Source organism: Mytilus trossulus, chromosome 5 (genome assembly GCF_036588685.1).
Source record: "Mytilus trossulus isolate FHL-02 chromosome 5, PNRI_Mtr1.1.1.hap1, whole genome shotgun sequence".
Classification (NCBI taxonomy): domain Eukaryota; kingdom Metazoa; phylum Mollusca; class Bivalvia; order Mytilida; family Mytilidae; genus Mytilus; species Mytilus trossulus.
Window position 1 is genome coordinate 18,265,577 of NC_086377.1, and position 17,714 is coordinate 18,283,290.

The window sequence follows — 17,714 nt, forward strand, 5'->3', positions numbered from 1 at the left end:
TAAACGAAATTTTTATCATATTTTGATGCTTTTTTGTGTCAAATTCACCATGCTGTCAATTTTGTAAATATGTGATTTTTCTCAGTTTTCAGACCAAAACATATTATTTCAACTATTTTGTTATGAAATTAATGTTTGAAAAAATACATATATCTAAGAACACATGAATCGACTTTATCATTTACAGAATTTTATTGATACAGCTTCCGATTCCTGTGCTAAAAAATTTGAAAAGACAAAAATCATATGGGATGTACTAAAATTCTTCTAGTCGCTAATAAATGAGACCGCACACAAGCTTTTTAAAAAGCTCATACTTTGGTTAATCTATTTCTGGTTCCCGGATGTAAAAGTTTTCCGCTTTTTCTCGCCGCCATATTGGACAAGGATACCAGTGACGGACTGATACCATTTACAGATTTTGGCATCGTTTCGATAGCCGTACCAGTAGCTAGTGCTGGTTACTTTGTAAGAAAAACATCTTAAAGTAGTAAAAGGCTTATAGACTGTAAAAATCACTCGTCAGTTATGACAGTTTGTTTTATTTGTCCAATGGGGAGTTCGACCTTCGGCCCAGGGAAGAATTTTACCTTTAACACGTGCTTTTCAGCCTTTTGTAAGATTTAAAAGGATTTTTCTCCTAGGAGACCTCGAGTTTGTTAGGATTAAGACTTACGACCGTTACGTATAAATTTTGTCCCATTGCTCACAAATGTATAAGATTATATATTATATAATTGTTCTAAAACACAAGTAAAATCTACATCAGAAATTATCGCTGCTTTATTTTGAAACATTAAAAAATATATAGCAATACACTTACCAAGAAAACATGATTAAGAGGTCTCATTTGGGGGTTCCAATCCCGGATTGTGCTTACTGTATTGTCAGATTCCTGTATCCCGCTTACACTATGTATGTAAGCAATTGTCATATTTTTGTCTTTTCCCGGGTCGTGCTAGACCTAATTTCCTTTAGTCTTTAGCCCATTTTCACGACACAATAATCTGACTTTCGTGTGTCACTCTTACAAAAAAATAATCAGCAATACAGTGTCATGCTTTAATAGACCCCAATGAGACCCACGATTAAGATTTATTCGACATTTAAAAAAATATAATGTCAGAATCTTCCAAAATAGTATACCTAATGATTTATTCAACACCAAAAAAAATAACAACATTGTCTCACTTTATTTTGGGACAATGAGGACAAAATATGTACATGTATAGCAGTCCACTTGTCAAAACTTGATTAAAAAATTGTTACAGACAAAACCATTAAAAAAGGGTGTGAACACTGAACAGACTTTGGGCGCAAGCGTGTAGAATGCAAAGCCAAAAGTGAAAGGGATGAACATAAATGGCAGTCTGCATCAAAAACTTTTTCAACTACTAGTCCGAAGACAAATATTCTGATATTTTTTCTTATTGGTCCAAACAAAGTTTTGCAAAAACTTCCCGGTTGGAATAAAATTTTACTAGTCTGGGGCACTGTTCTAGTGGCTAACCGTGCTGCCACTGCAGACTGGAATGGGCGCAAACATGTTTTTGGGTGAATGGACCTGGAGTTTGAAAATTCAGAGCTCAGAAATAAAAAAGTCTTTTTCCTTTTTTTTTAAACTTTAATACAGAAGTAAAAAATTTTATTTACAAATGTATTATAAACAGGTTTGGCGCCTAAATTATGACGTCTTGAAAGGGTATTTTGTATGTTTAGCTCACCTGGCCCAAAACAAACCAGAAGACAAAAAGTGCAGTTCATTAATCGTGTACATTGTTGTAAATGTCCTCATGAGTTAAAGTTGTTAATAAGAAATTCACATTTTAATTTTTATATTTTAGTAAAATTAAAATTTATGATGTGCAACATTCATGACATTTAGGAAAACACTTGTACTTATACTTATAATTATAAGTCAGTAAGGGGCACTACTTGTACAAGTCATCTTGCATTTGTATATATATAAGTTTATTATTATGTTTGAATAATCTCCCCTTAATTTAAAAAAAAAAATCTCTTGTATAAGTGAATTATTTTTACAATTCCACAAAAATTCTCAAGTTTTGAAATTTACAAATGTACACTGTAAAGACATGCCTTTAATGATTTTTTCCCAATCGATCGCATTAATTTGAAAAAGAAATGTATTGCGCATTGAAAGATCTAAAGTATTTGCACAAGGCCTCCAAAATTTTCTCCTTGGAGGCTTGTAAATGAGCAGTGTTCTGCAGATAACAGACAAGTGGGATTTTCAAATTCATTGTCTATGAAATTACACTTAAAAGATTAGTAAAGACATCTGCAAAGGGCAGACAATTTAAAATTCTAGCAGAAAAAAAGAAATTCAAATGATATATAACTTAAGAATACAAGAAAAGTAGAGGAAGAGAGTGATGTCCCTTTATGGCTAAGGCTAAGTGAGATACCGCTCCAGAAAAAATATAATTTTCATAAAGTTAAACTACATGATGGAACCAGAAATTGAAGTATTAGTTAAACAGATGTCAAAAGATCGTTTTAAGCGTCTTATAGAAGACATGCAAGGTATGCAAGAAGAGTTGTTAGAACCCGAGGTGGATATTTCAAATCAAAACAAAACAAATATGGCGTCCTATTCTGATGTACTGTCAAATACAAACACCAACACAAACCAAAACAAAACAGTTGGGGCTGATAATACTACAGATGAATCATATGATCCAAGTGACTATATTAAACCCATATTTCTGACAGATACTGATGTATTTGGTTCTGTTAAACCACCGAGACCCCTATGGCTTACGAACATAGAAATATACAACGCCATTGATACAAAAATTCCAGCTGAACGGATAAAAGGTATTCAGAGAATCCGTGATATGTGGCGCATCTACATGGATAACGAGGAGGACAAACTGTCTCTGTTAGTGACAGGAATGAACTTGCGTGGCAGACAAGTTCCCCTGCACTCTCAAAATCCCCGAAATCCAGGCAATTTACAACCAGATACCATCAGAATTATAGTGAAAAATGTGCCGATTTCAGCTGATGATGGTCAAATACATAGAGCCCTTACATTACAGGGTTGTGACATACAAAGTCTTAATAGAAAACGGTTAAGGGTAAAAGGCAAAATCACTAACTGTCAAACTGGAGACAGAATTATTATAAGTAAGTTATTAGACAAACCTATAGCAAGAAGTTTACAAATAGGCAAATACATGGCCATAGTAATGCACAGTGGACAACCAGAATTTGAAAACAGAGGCTCTTATAGTGATGGCAATACAAAACCATGCTATAAATGCTTGCAAGTAGGTCATTTTGTGTATGACTGCCCAAATGATTGGGTGTGTAGAAAATGCAAATTACCAGGTCACAAAATGATGGATTGTCCTAATGCATTCCAAGTAGTAGGCAACAAAGAAGAACAAATAGTGGCCACTGATGATTCTGTTACAGTAGATGATTCTCAGTCAACTGAACAGGCTGAGAAACTAAACCCCAAAACAACTGTAGTAAACAAACCAAAAGGTAGACATACAAAAACAACAGACACTAATTCAAACAATGCAAACAAGACAAGTTCAGCAAAACCAGGAAAGGGAAAGGCTAGTATGAATGAGACAAGTTCTGACAAAGCACAATCATATATAGACAAATTTATGAACACACCACAAAGTCAACGCAGGAATCTGTCTCAACATCATACCCCACCTACACCCCCAGAGAACTTACATGACAGGACTACTGGTAATAATGGCCCCAAAAAGGCCAAAGCTTGATAATTGTAGTCATATAGACAATGTAAAATATTTTAATGTAAATATTATAGTACAATGATTTTTTATTTATATACAATATAAACCCCAAAAAAATGAAAATGAAGATAAAAAAAAGCTTTCAGCTCTTTTTAAGAGTTAACTTCAATGTGTTGATGTTGTTGATGGTGAAGTTGACTATTGGTAACAAATGCAACTCATGTGCATGTTTTTATAAATGCAAACTCAAAAACTTTATTCTAACTGCTTTGCTAAGCTATAACAAAAGATATATAAAGTGTGAGATGTATGTGTCAAAAAGAAATATATTACCAACTGTTTTTAATTTCAATGAAGTATCTCATGAAATATATGTATATATATGCACGATGTGCATTATTGCTTTAATATTATTTACAACTATTGTGTTTACTATTGGTCAATCGCTGAAAAAAATCGAACAGCGAATATTTATTGATATAATTATCATAACACTAGAAAGTGGGTTTTTATCTGCGCTATTTTTAGCGCAAGTATACAAAAGCTGTGTGCTATTAATAGTAAATGAACGATTGTTGACATTATGTAGAACACTGAATACAATATTAATATTCAACTTTTCACTGTTTAAAATGTATAAATACTTACCTCAATGTCAGCGTATTCATCCATATATATTATACAGTATTTGTAGTTCAACAAAATACATTTTTGAAGCATATTTGAATGTTGCGGTACATGTAATAAATCCACGATATGCACTATTGAATATTCCTTTACACTTCCTTATAGATACAAGTAAAATATCTTGCGAAAAGTTTACTTTTTTAGTAAGCATAGCCAGCACAATTTTAAAAGCAAACGATGAATTTGACATACATTATTATACTAAATTTGTTTACATTTTCCATTCCACTTTTTCAAATAAAAGTATACACACACATTATCATAATTATGTGAATAAGACACGCATATCAAACAGATATATCCATTCAAATAGTCATTGTAAGGCTGTAACAAATCGCACGTGGATGTTGATTTTTTCAGTGTCACTTTTATTGTCTATTGATTTTTACAAAACAAGGTCAAATCAGGCCGGTAAATTAAATGCCGTATTCACAGGTAGCGTGTTTTATTTGCTACCTGTAATTTTAGGTAGCTTGATGAATTGTACTTTTTATGTTTATAGAAATAGAGTGATATGCATTGTTGATTTCTATATGATTGTTATAAACATGTGTTTTAGTTGTATTGTTTGTAGACATGAACAGTTTTGTGAGAAAGTAATACAATTATATATATATGAAACTATACTTTGAAATGGCATCTAAATTTCTAATAAACTTAAGTAGTTTAAATGTAAATGGTACTAAAAATAAAGTTAAAAGAGACAGAGTAATTGAATGGATTAAATGTCAAAATACTTCTATCTGTTTTCTACAAGAAACTCATTTTAATGAAAACATAGAAAAAGAAATAAGAAACAATTCAGATTTTGACATATTTTGCAGTCACGGAACGACCTCTAGTAGGGGTGTGGCTATTCTCATTAAAAAGTCACTGAATTATAAGTTGATAAATAAACATAACGATGTAGATGGACGATCAATTCTTTTAAATGTAGAAATTGATGAAAGCGTTTTTACACTAATGTGTATATATGCACCTAATTGTAAAAGTAATAGAAATATATTTTTCAAAAAAGTAAATAATACCTTAAAAGAACAAGGGATAGGAATTACGATAATGGGGGGAGATTTCAATGATACGATGAAAGCGATAGACAGGAAAAATGCTCGTTCAGAGGTAAAAAATGTACAATCAGTAAATAGTTTAAAATCTTTGATAAAAACAAATAACTTAACAGACCTTTGGAGATATTCAAATAAAAATATACAACAATATACTTGGCGAAGAAAAGATAAATCACAGGCAAGTAGGATTGATATGATTCTGATAGGTTCAGAATTCATACCACTAGTAGAATGTTGTAAAATTAAACCTGCAGTTATTGATTCTACGGATCATCAAAGTGTTTTTATGAAGTTTAGAACAGGTGCATCAGAAAAGGGAAGGGGGTACTGGAAAATGAATAATTCTATATTAGAAGATAAAGACTACATAAAATTAGTTAATCAAGAAATGGAAAGCTGCTTTATGGGTAATCGTAATTTAAAAAACCTTGGTTTAGCATGGGATATATTTAAAATAAAGATAAGGGAGGCAACTATAGCTTACTGTAAATCTAAAGCGAAATTTACAAGAGAAAACTTACGAACTCTTGAAAAAAAATTAGAAATTAAATTGAAAATAAGAGATGAACAAGAATCTGAGAATAACGTTTTAGATAAAGATATTGAAGAACTTGAAAATAATATTGCAAAAATATATGAACAAAAGTCTAAAGGTGCTCAAATAAGATCACGAGAGAAGTGGGTTGAATTTGGGGAAAAAAATAACTCGTACTTTTTAGGGTTAGAAAAACAGAGACAGGTAAAAAAGTCAATCAATAAATTAAAAGGGGAAAATGGAGAGATTTTAACGGATCAAAGTGATATACTTTGTAATATTAGAGAATATTATAAAAAGTTATACTCGACGCAAAGCCCTGATAAAAAAGCAAGCGACAAATATATATTTGAGACAAAACTTGATAAAGAAATGGATAAAAATGATAAATCAATTTGCGATGGGGATATTACAGTAGAAGAATGCTCAAATGCTATTTATAAAATGAAACTTAATAAATCCCCTGGATTAGATGGTTTAACAGTTGAATTTTATAGAAAATTTTGGGAAAATTTAAAGTTCATAGTAGTAAACATTCTTAATATTGGATACAAAGATCAAACACTTACATATTCACAGCGTACAAGTGTATTAACGCTTTTATTTAAAAAAGGTGATCCATTGTCACTAGATAATTACCGTCCTATTTCTCTTTTAAATATTGACATGAAACTTCTATCGTACGCTCTAGCACAACGATTGAAAAAAATCTTACCAAAATTGATTAAAGAAGATCAGACTGGATATGTTAAAAATAGATTTATTGGTTTTAATCTTAGACAGATACAAGATATTATAGATTTTACTGATTTATACAAAATTGAGGGGGCTATAGTCTTTGTTGATTTTTCTAAAGCGTTTGACTCTCTAGAATGGAATTTTATGTTTTCAGTTTTAAAACATTTTGGATTTAATGAATCTTTTATAAGATGGGTTAAGACTTTATATAGCGATATTCAAACATGTGTAATGAATAATGGTTGGATATCTGAAGTCTTTAAAAACACAAGAGGTATACGTCAAGGGTGTCCTTTATCTGCATTATTATTTGTTTTATCTGTGGAAATTATGGCTTCAAGATTAAGAAGCAATACTGATTTCAAAGGTATCAGAGTCAAATTAGATAGCAAAAATCATACTATAAAAATTTCGCAACTGGCAGATGATACTACTTTATTTTGTTGTTCTAAATATGATGTTCAAGTAGCTATGAATGAAATTGAAATTTTTGGTTCTTATTCAGGGCTGAAATTAAATAGAAATAAAACAGAGGGGTTGTGGGTAGGAAAACTTAAATCTTGTAAAGACAAAATTGAGGGAATCAACTGGAGCAATGGACCAGTTAAAACTCTTGGCATTTACTTTGGGCATTGTCCAGAGGAATGTGAAAAACTAAATTGGGAAAATAAGATTGAAAAGATGAATAAATTATTTTATTCTTGGCGAAAAAGAAATCTTACTATTTTTGGAAAAATTTTGATAATTAAAACATTAATTGTGCCCATATTTACTTTTGTGGGATCTGCTTGCAGAGTTCCAGAGAAATTTTTAAAGGAAATAGAAAAAAGTTGCTTTAAATTTATTTGGGATAATAAACCAGATAAAGTAAAAAGAAATTCAATTATTGGTCCATATGAAAAGGGGGGTTTGAATATGATAGATATCAGAAGTTATTTCACTGCTTTAAAAGCTATGTGGGTAAAAAGACTAGTAAATGATTGTGAAGGAGGGTGGACAATTATACCTAAACACTATTTTTATAACTTTGGGTCAAATTGGTTAGTGTTTCAAACAAACAGTGGGGATAAGACAGACGAAAGCATTGAAAACATCCCTGATTTTTATAAAGATATTATTAAATGTTGGAAATTAACTGGTGGAGGTCTAACTAAAAAACCAGAAACATTTACAGATATAAGAAAACAAATATTATGGAACAATAAATTTATTAAATTTGAAAATAAAGCTATATTTTTAAAATATTGGATTAAAAGCGATCTTATTTATGTAAATGATATCATAGATGAAAAAGGTTGTATTTCTCAAGACATCATTTTAAATAAACTAAAAAATAAATCAAACTGGTTGGCTGAAATTAATTTAGTAAAGAAATCTATACCAAAAGACTGGGCAGTAATTTTAAAATCGCAAAATTCTATAAAAAGTATTGTTAATATAAAAAGAAACCAATTTATATTGGATGGTTTACCTATAAAATTAGAAGCTTTAACAAATAAACTTTTATATAAGTCTCTGATAAATAAAAAAATTGAACAAGCTATTGGACCTAAAAAATGGCTGCGTATATTTGATATAGATGATGTGTTATATCAAAACTATCTTTATACATTTTTATTCAGATACTTAAAAGAAAATAAACTTAGAATTTTTAGATGGAAATTACTACAACATATTCTACCTACAAAGAAACTTTTATGCAGGTGGAAAATTGTAAACAATAGTTCTTGTAATTTTTGTACACAAGAAGAAGATTATGATCACTTCTTTATACAGTGTCCGTATTTAAAACTTTTTTGGAATAAAATAAATGAAGTTTTAAAGAACAGTAAAATATCTTTTAAGATAAAACTAAGACACTTAGTATTTGGATATAAAACTTCAGAAGAAGAATATTTTGACTTAAACTATTTTTTAACAATTGTGGGTTTTTCAATTCACAAAGCCTACTACATATCAGATCAAAAGACAAAAAATGTCAATGTTTTCTCAATTTTTCTCAATGAGTTCAATAGAAGAGTATGTTTGAAAATTAAAAGTAATGTTTTAGCAACTATTAGAAAACATATGAATAGTCATAGTATCTGATTAAGTGATATTATCTGATATATTATACATGATGTAAAACTGTAATATGTATTTTGCAACTAATCACTACCCTGAGTGATTAGTGGATTGTAACAGGGAAAATCAGGAGGAGCTTGGACTCCTGAATGATATTGTAACAAGCCAATATTTGAAATAAATATTTATTTATGTTGTTAAAAAAAAAAAAAAAGAAAAGTAGAGGATGACTTTTTCACAAACAAAAAAATAATATACATAGTTAAAAAAAAATCTGAATATCTAAGGGACATCACTACCATATTTTTTTTTTAACCTTTACAAGTAAATAAAATTCACTTGTATAAGTATCCTACAAATTTACTTATGTAAGTTTATTTATAATACTTCTTCTAGTAAGTAAAGATTACATGTAGTACTCCTTACTGTAAGTAGGTAATATTTATTATACATTGTATAATGTTAACTCGTAAAAGTAATTAATCTTGGAGGTACAAAATGGTATATTGCAGAGTAATTATCTCCCTTAGTTATTAATTTTTTTAAAACTTGAATTAATGTCCCTCATAAGTGAGACAACTGAAAGAGGGATCTCTAATTACAGGGTCAATTACGGGAATTGGCAAATAGCTTATTTTCAATATATTTTAATAGTTGACTTTATTGCATTCATAAGAGTTTAATCTCAAATTTGTCTTTTATTTCCTGACAGATAGTTCCAGGGTCTTCTTTAAAAGCCAATATTTAATTTACATACTTAATTTCTACATGTGTACATTGTATGTGTTGCAGATTTCTTAAATGGTTCTAGGGATGGTAAAAAAAAAGTATTCTCTTTTTAATAATAAAGTTATAATACATTATTGTACATGTAATTGAAAAATCCCAAGGGGAGACCACTTGAACCTTAAAAGAAATTAAAAATTCAATTTGACAAGTAAATATTATACATATACATAATTTAATTTTGGAAGTTACACATCTTCTGATTAGCTGACGTTATTTTGTTATGAGCCCATAGACATAATTAAGTCATGTGACCGTGACATCATCAACGTTTTTCATATTTTTTCTGTCTATGAAGAAATACATGTAACATAAAAAATTGGGTGCACACTGAATAACGTGCGTAGCGGGTTATTTAACAGTGTGCACCCAATTTTTTATGTTATTTCGAATAGACAGAAAAAATATTAGTCATTCCTTAAATGATATACTGTAGATTCTATAAGTTAACATTGTCTCAGTCATTGGCAGTCATTCTTATTTAAAATTGAGAATGGGAATGGGGAATATGTTAAAAGAGACAACAACCTGACCAAAGACATGAAAGAGCAGACAACAGCCAAAAGCCATCAATGAGTCTTCAGTGTAGCAAGAGACTCCCGTACCTGGAGGTGTGCTTCAGCTGGTCCCTAAACAAAAATTATTATAGTTCAGTGATAATGAATGTCATATACTAAACTCTAAAATATACACAAGAAACTAAAATTAAAAATGATACAAGACAAACAAAGGACAGAGGCTCTTGACTTTTGACCGGGGCAAATATATGACAGGTTAAACATAATTTTGAGATCTCAACCCTCCCCTATACCTCTAGTAGAAAAACAAAAACACATCAATTGACACAGTGAAACTCAGTTTAAAAGAAGTCTTAGTCCTTAGACAGAATGAACATACAAAAATGTACATGTAATTTAATGTTACAATATATAAATCGGTGATGGAATAATGGTAACTTACAAAATTATATTTCACACACAAGGCTGAATTCCTTGTTCAGCATTATCATGATTACCATGTTTCTATATGTTCTGATATGTTGCGAAATTTTATTTTAATGCAAATGTACATGTATGTTATTATTAAAATGAAACCAAAGTATTACATGTATTAGAATTTTCGTTGATTTCTTGTAATTATTTGTATTTTAGACTATTTATATAAAATTAAGATTATTTAATTATTTTTCAGGCTGTAAACCAGCATGGCAGAACAGCAAAGAAGTCGGGTGTTCCATTTAGCTCAAGTTAAAGATGGCGAAAGTGAAGAAGAACAGCAAAATAATATGTTCCAGTTAGCTCAGGTGAAAGAAGGTGGTGACGGAGAAGAACTAACAAATGTCTTAGTGATCATCACACAGAATGGCGTAACCCCTCTTAATCTGAATACGACCTCAGGTCAACAAATCGTAGTTGTCAATCAAGGTGATAAAGCCACACCCACTGTTGTGCTTAATCAAAATGATAAAGCGTTGACGCCTAGTAAAGCAAAAGTTGAGCCACAATTTGAAACTGATGATAATAATCCCGTAGTTTTTAAGTATGGGGATTCCCCTGTTTATCAAGATGTTAGTGTCCAAACAACTGAAATGAAAAAATACAGCCGTGCTCTAGCAAACAAGAAATTTAAATGTCTGATATGTGGAAAGGAATTGGCAAATTCATCCATTCTTAAACGTCACATAAGAATACACACAGGTGTGAGACCATATGAATGTTCGTTATGCCATAAGAGGTTCACACAGAGCAATGATTTGACAGCTCACATGAGATCTCACACAGGGTCAAGGCCATTCAAATGTGAGGTGTGTGGTAAGGGGTTCACACAACGACAAAATGTCAAAAAGCACATGCTAACACATACTGGAGAAAAGAATTATGAATGTGAACATTGTGGGAAAAGATTTGGGAGAAAACATCATATGGAAGAGCATTCCCGTATACATACAGAATCAAATATACGATGTGAGATATGTCAGAAAGGTTTTACCGCTAACGGACATCTTAAAAGACATATGAGAAAATATCATTTCGAAGGAGATGAAAACCTTAAAGATGACATCATGAAAATTGTACAGCATGAACAAGCAGAACAGGACATCGAAAACGAAATTCCTGTCGTTAACTTTGTATCTACTCAAGATGATTCCGTAGAGACGGCAACCATTGAAATCGCTAGCATTGAACCAGAGCCAGTCCCTCAGATTCTAACCATTGGTCAGTTAGGGTTGGACAAACCTATAGACGATGTCCCAGAAATTTTATATAGGTGTGATTTATGTGAGAAACAGTTTAAAGATTTGTCCTTTCTGGAACGTCATCTACGTCTGCATCTCGATGGAAAACTACATAACTGTAACATATGTCATAAAGTATTTAATTATAAAGGCTTATTGAAGAGACACATGGTGGTCCACACTAAAGAGAAACCTTGGGAGTGTAACCAGTGTAATAAAAAGTTTACACAAAGTAACGATCTTAAGATACACATGAGGCTCCACACGGGTATTAAACCATTTAAATGTGAGTTCTGTCACATGGGATTTAACCAGAAACAACAACTGAAGAATCATCGACGTAAGCATACCGGAGAAAGACCTTATGGATGTGAAAAATGTGACAAACGATTCAGTCGAAGGGATCATGCTAAGGCTCATGTGAAAACACATAATAACGATCATCTTCGATGTCAAATTTGTGCATTTACAGCTAGGAATGTTTTAAGTTTGCAGAAACATCTTTTGAAGCATGATGGTGTCGAAAAACTCCTGAAACCCAAAGACGATTCAAATATAGTTCGTCTGAGATGTAGGTTTTGTACGAAAACTTACAGGGACCCTTTCAGGCTTCAGAAGCATGAAAAACAACATGAGAATTCACGGCTATACAATTGTAACATTTGTAAGCAGACCTATTTTAGAATCGATACTTTTGAAAAACATTGTAAAATTCATGAGAAAGATGGTCTGAAAGCCATGGCAGTACGGAATGAAACTGTAAAGGAAGATACAGAAGAATATGTGGGTACCATGATCAAAATTGAAGTTGACGATACTGAAGAGGACTATGAAGACGAGAATAATATTTCTAATTCTAATGAAATGGAGAAAGAAACTGTCCCCTTTACTACAGTTGAAATGACACCAGATAATACGTCAACAGACAGTTCGAAAGATTTCGAAAAACAGTCCGTATTAGAAGTTGGTGTGGTCGATGCAGACGGGGAAATTGAGAAAGACCAGAACACGGCAGAAGACGATGAAGTTGCAGCCACTCAGAAAAACACTCTCTATTGTTGTAGCCATTGCGGGAAAATGTTACCGTGGAATGCCGACCTAGTTAAACACATGGAAACACATCTTCCCGACAAACCTGGTGAACGACCAACAGATGTCACTAAGACTGGAATCGTACAAACTACTAATGATGGGCGATATTTATGTAGCATCTGTGGACGACATTTCACCAACCTTATAGCATTACAGAGTCATATTAAAAACATACATAACATGGATATATCTGATTATGAACTAAATTATAAGGTAATGTCAAATATAAAGGTCATATTTCTTATTATTTTCAGACAAATCTTGTCAGTCATAACCATGGTCCTCACTTACGCGTTTATGACAAACATGACAAAGGACTTTTAGAGACTCTTGAGTGAATTGTATCCCTTGTATTCATACATATGTACAAAAATAAGATGTGGTATGATTGCTAATGACATGAATGAGACAACTCTTAACAAGAAACCAATTGACTTAATTTAAGTAAAAATTTATATGTCACCATACATCAATATATACATGTATATGGCCTTCAACATGTTCAACAATGAGCTAAACCAATACCATGGCCAGTTAGTCATTGTTAGTCAGCAATTAAAGGCCTGAAAATGAAAAATGTAAAACAATTTAAACAAATAGCTTATTTACAAAATAATAAACAAACAAAAAATATGACATTCAGAAACAGACAACAACCATTGAATTACAGACTTATGACCGACACATACAGAATATTAAAGTGATGAAAATATTAAATTACATAAAATTGAAATCTAAGATTTTACTTCATACTTTATCAAAGTCTACAGTATCTAAAGAGGACAGGTTTTTTTTCTGCATCAGGTGTCCTTTTTTTACCTCATTTACTAATTAGCTTGATCGCAATATAAAAATACAAGCTGTTCAGTTTTTCATCAATTTTGGTATGAGTGTTACAAGGTTTGCCTGTTTTGTACAAATTTATTAGTCAAACACAATTTAATATTGGTCTCATTTGACTTTATGTTTATAAATTAACATACATGTAACTGTATTGATTAATTGTTTATTTTTCTTATTAAATAAAAGGAGAGTGAAGGTGTTGTCATGACTGCAGAGGAAATAAGAGACATTGAGAAACAGATTCAAGAAAACTTGAGATTTACCGGCTGTTACAGTGTACTAAAGAATGCATCCAAACGACATACAAAGAGTGTTAAAGGGGACGACAAAGAAAAGCCTATCTACCAATGTGAAATCTGTGCTAAGGTGGTGAAGAGGAAAGAAAACTTAGAAAGGCATCGAAAACTTCACAAAATCATACATAAATGTGACATCTGTAACAAGGTCTTCAAACAGAGAAACCATCTTGAGACCCACAGACTCATTAAACATGATACTAAAGGTAAGTTAAATCAGTTAAAGCATATCATACTGTAAACCAACAGATAAACTGCCAATACTTATCACTCTTTTAGCTTTTTCTCCCCCAATTCGCGTTTTGCATAAGTTGCTCACTAAAATAAGTTCGTTTACAGTAGATATAAGAAGATCGGGAATGAGCACCAATGAGACAACTCACAATCCAAGTCACAATTTGTAAATGTACACGAAAATGGGTCAAAGTACAGCCTTCAACACGGAGCCAACAAAGGTTATAACATAAAAAAAAAGATACATGATCATGATGAGGAAACACAGAGGCATAAATAAAACCAGTCACGGTATAGTTATTTGTATCAAAGTAAGGCATGTAAGGTTTAATGCAAAATTTGTCTGAGACATACAATAAAGGCCATTGTGTAGGTTATTTCAGATGTGACAAAGCTAGGATTCATGAGAATGGAAAACATGAAGCAGCAAACTGGTTGTGTTGTTTTTGTATAAAGATAGTATTAGCCCTGACACGTGTATTGTCTGTTATTGTCACTTTCTTGAACATGAATGTTATATATATTTAATGGAATATTTCAATTTTTTAGGTGGCGAACCCATCACCCCTACAATACATGAATGTGATGAACCTGGATGTAAGAAATATTTCAATAAACGCTTCAATCTTCTACGACATCAGCTTATCCATCGTAAGAAAACAGAGGGAGAAAGTCAGGATGAATCAATGGAAGATGACGATATGTTGATGGTCTATGAATGCCGAAAATGTTATGAAGCTTTCATGTCGCTTGATGAGTTAGAATTACATGTTAATGAAAATCACTCAGATGACACAGAACATAATGGCAGCCATGATGATTCAGCAGAAGTGTCAAAGATAATTGAAAATGAGGCTAATATTTCCACAGGAGATGCAGTGCCGAATGAAGAAGAAGTTGTGCCTGTTGAGATAGATATAAGTACTTTGGAGACTGTTTCGCCTGAGGCCCGTTTAGAAGGAAACAATCAGTCAGAAGCCGAAGTCAATGCACCATCATTAGTTGAAGAAGTTTCACAAAATTTCCATATTGGAGGCAGTGCAGGTCAAGAAGTCATTGAATTATCCAGTGGAAACATTCCATTTGTTATGAACGACAGCCAAGGTCAAGAGGTCATTATACAAATTCCGCAGGATATGAACTCTGGCGAGGAGAATGTTTATCAATGTCAGATAGTTAAATCTAGTGAAGACAGGAGTTCTGAAGGGGTACCAGTTTATATCACACAACACATGGTTACAACAGATCCCTCAGACACGACAGGTACAATCACCATGACAACAGATCCCTCAGACACGACAGGTACAATCACCATGACAACAATTTCCTCGGAGACGAACACTTCAGATTCAATAACAATAGATTCATTGCACGACACAACAGACAATGATAACAATGCAGCTATCGCCATGGTTGCATTGTCTACAGACAGTAGTCAGTACATTGACGAGGATCATTCTTATATATAGTCATTATAGTGCTCAATTTATATTTAGTTTTCTTAGGCCAAATACAAATATATGTGTGGTTCCAGTGACCCTACCTTCCCCACTTTTTCATCTTGAAATTAGCCTACCCTAAAGATTTTATTGTCATTTTTTCATTAAGCACTGTTAACATGGTTAAAGTCAGAATGATGCTCCCATAGACTCAATGTAAAAAAAAACATAAAATATAAAAAAAAATCCCTACCTTCTTTGTGTACCAACCCTAACTTTTTTCAGATGTAACTGGAACCACACATATACTATTTTATTTGGCCTTAAAACCATATGTAAAGTGCAGATAGATTAATTTTTTTCGCAGCGTACTCATTGAGAATGTTAACGTTATTTATAATTAGATTTAAATCCAATTTTGAGATAATTGCTTCCAATATATGTTTATGCCTACAAAAAAATCTATTTTCTGTGTAAACTATTTTTGCCTGCATTCAATAAAGCAGCTACAAAGTCCAACAAAAATGTCTGCCTATCTTTTTTTCTCTGCCAGGAGATGGAAAAAAAATTTTTTTTTGTCAATTTTGCCTGATTGTTACTTATGACAATATATTGCGCGACATACATGTATACTATTTTGGTTTGATCTGTTTGCCTGTATCATGCAAACATTAACACTATTGTATATTATTTTCATTCCAGACAAAAATGGTATTAATTGTTGTGAATTGTTGACATGTAAATTGTAAAATAATGCCCATTTATAATAATTCACAAGTTAATACATCAAAATGTACAGAAGTGTAAAAAAACAACTGAATTTTCTTTATTACAAATTTATTTTTACATTTGGGAGAAAATCTAATAGTGCTTACTGCAATGTAACATGATGCAGTTATGGTCAATGTTATTGAAAGTTAAATGGAAGGTTTGACCAGGAATCATATTTTAGGACTAGAAATATAAAACAAAAAATAACTTTCAAGAAGTTTAGTTTCTCTTTTCCCTTTATCTTTTTTATCGGTGGGGTTCAATTATCAATCAACTAATATGGTACCTAGCACTAAAGGAGGATAACTCCTTAAAATCAGCAGAATGCTTTAATGACGTAGTGTTCATAAGGGAATATTAAGCTTCTCGATCAGGGTTTCCCCTGGGTCTATAATTTTTTTCGCCACCTCTTTCGCCAAAACAATATATTTTTCGCCACTTTATCATTTTTTTCGCCAAGTAACACAAATATATTTTTTTTCAAATTTTCCTTTTTCCAGCCCCACCCCCCTCCCCTAAAATAGGAAGTGTTTTTTTACAACAAAACAAAGCATCTTATCACTTCGAATTGATCGCTCGTGTAAGGTGTAGTCATAACATTGAAGGGTTACTCTCATGCCAACTTTTTGAATTAGATTTCTTCATAACAACAGTTTTCTTTTCTAAACCATCGTAAATAAGTAAAACAATATGCTTGAAACACGTGTGTAACAGAAACGACTTTGAAGTTCCCATTCAAATCAATGACCTAAATGAAAGTTAAATGATAAAGTTTTAAATCAGAGACCGTTCTTGCTTTTGAACATTTTTCGTCATAACAACAATTTTCTTTTCTGGACTATCATTAAAACTGGGAACAGTATATCTAACTGTTAATATATATGTTCCTGATTAAAAGAAGGAGAGGAAGCGTAAAAATTTGCTCCAAACACGTGCGTCGCAAAGTGGTTAATAAATCCTTTTTGTGACATGTGACAGAAGCCATTCAACAATATCATTTTGTCATATCATACAATCAACACCTTTATTAATTAGTCCTTTGATGTCGATAGCTATGAATGCAATCAGCTGATTATTGATTTTCTGTCTAAATCTTAACGGGTTCAAGGTGAATTCCGAGTATTGTCTGATCGGTAAAGTCAGAGAAACCCGACAAAAAGTAAATAAACAAGATGGCTGAAAA

General features: G+C 31.9%; 1 protein-coding gene across 3 annotated transcripts; it reads left to right on the forward strand.

The window, feature by feature from the left end:
* Window positions 1-348: 348 nt before the first annotated feature.
* LOC134718620 (zinc finger protein 808-like) lies at window positions 349-16,899 on the forward strand. 3 transcript variants are annotated; one of them, XM_063581261.1, is made up of 5 exons: window positions 483-616; window positions 10,812-13,161; window positions 13,978-14,293; window positions 14,871-15,584; window positions 15,624-16,899. In XM_063581261.1, the coding sequence occupies exons 2-5, from the start codon at window positions 10,825-10,827 to the stop codon at window positions 15,788-15,790; spliced, it is 3,534 nt and encodes a 1,177-aa protein (XP_063437331.1). In that variant the 5' UTR covers window positions 483-616; window positions 10,812-10,824; the 3' UTR covers window positions 15,791-16,899. The 3 variants fall into 3 exon arrangements, with proteins under 3 accessions (XP_063437330.1, XP_063437331.1, XP_063437328.1); XM_063581260.1 differs by lacking the exon at window positions 483-616 and adding an exon at window positions 349-468 and having other exon boundaries at window positions 14,871-16,899; XM_063581258.1 differs by having other exon boundaries at window positions 14,871-16,899.
* Window positions 16,900-17,714: the final 815 nt, after the last annotated feature.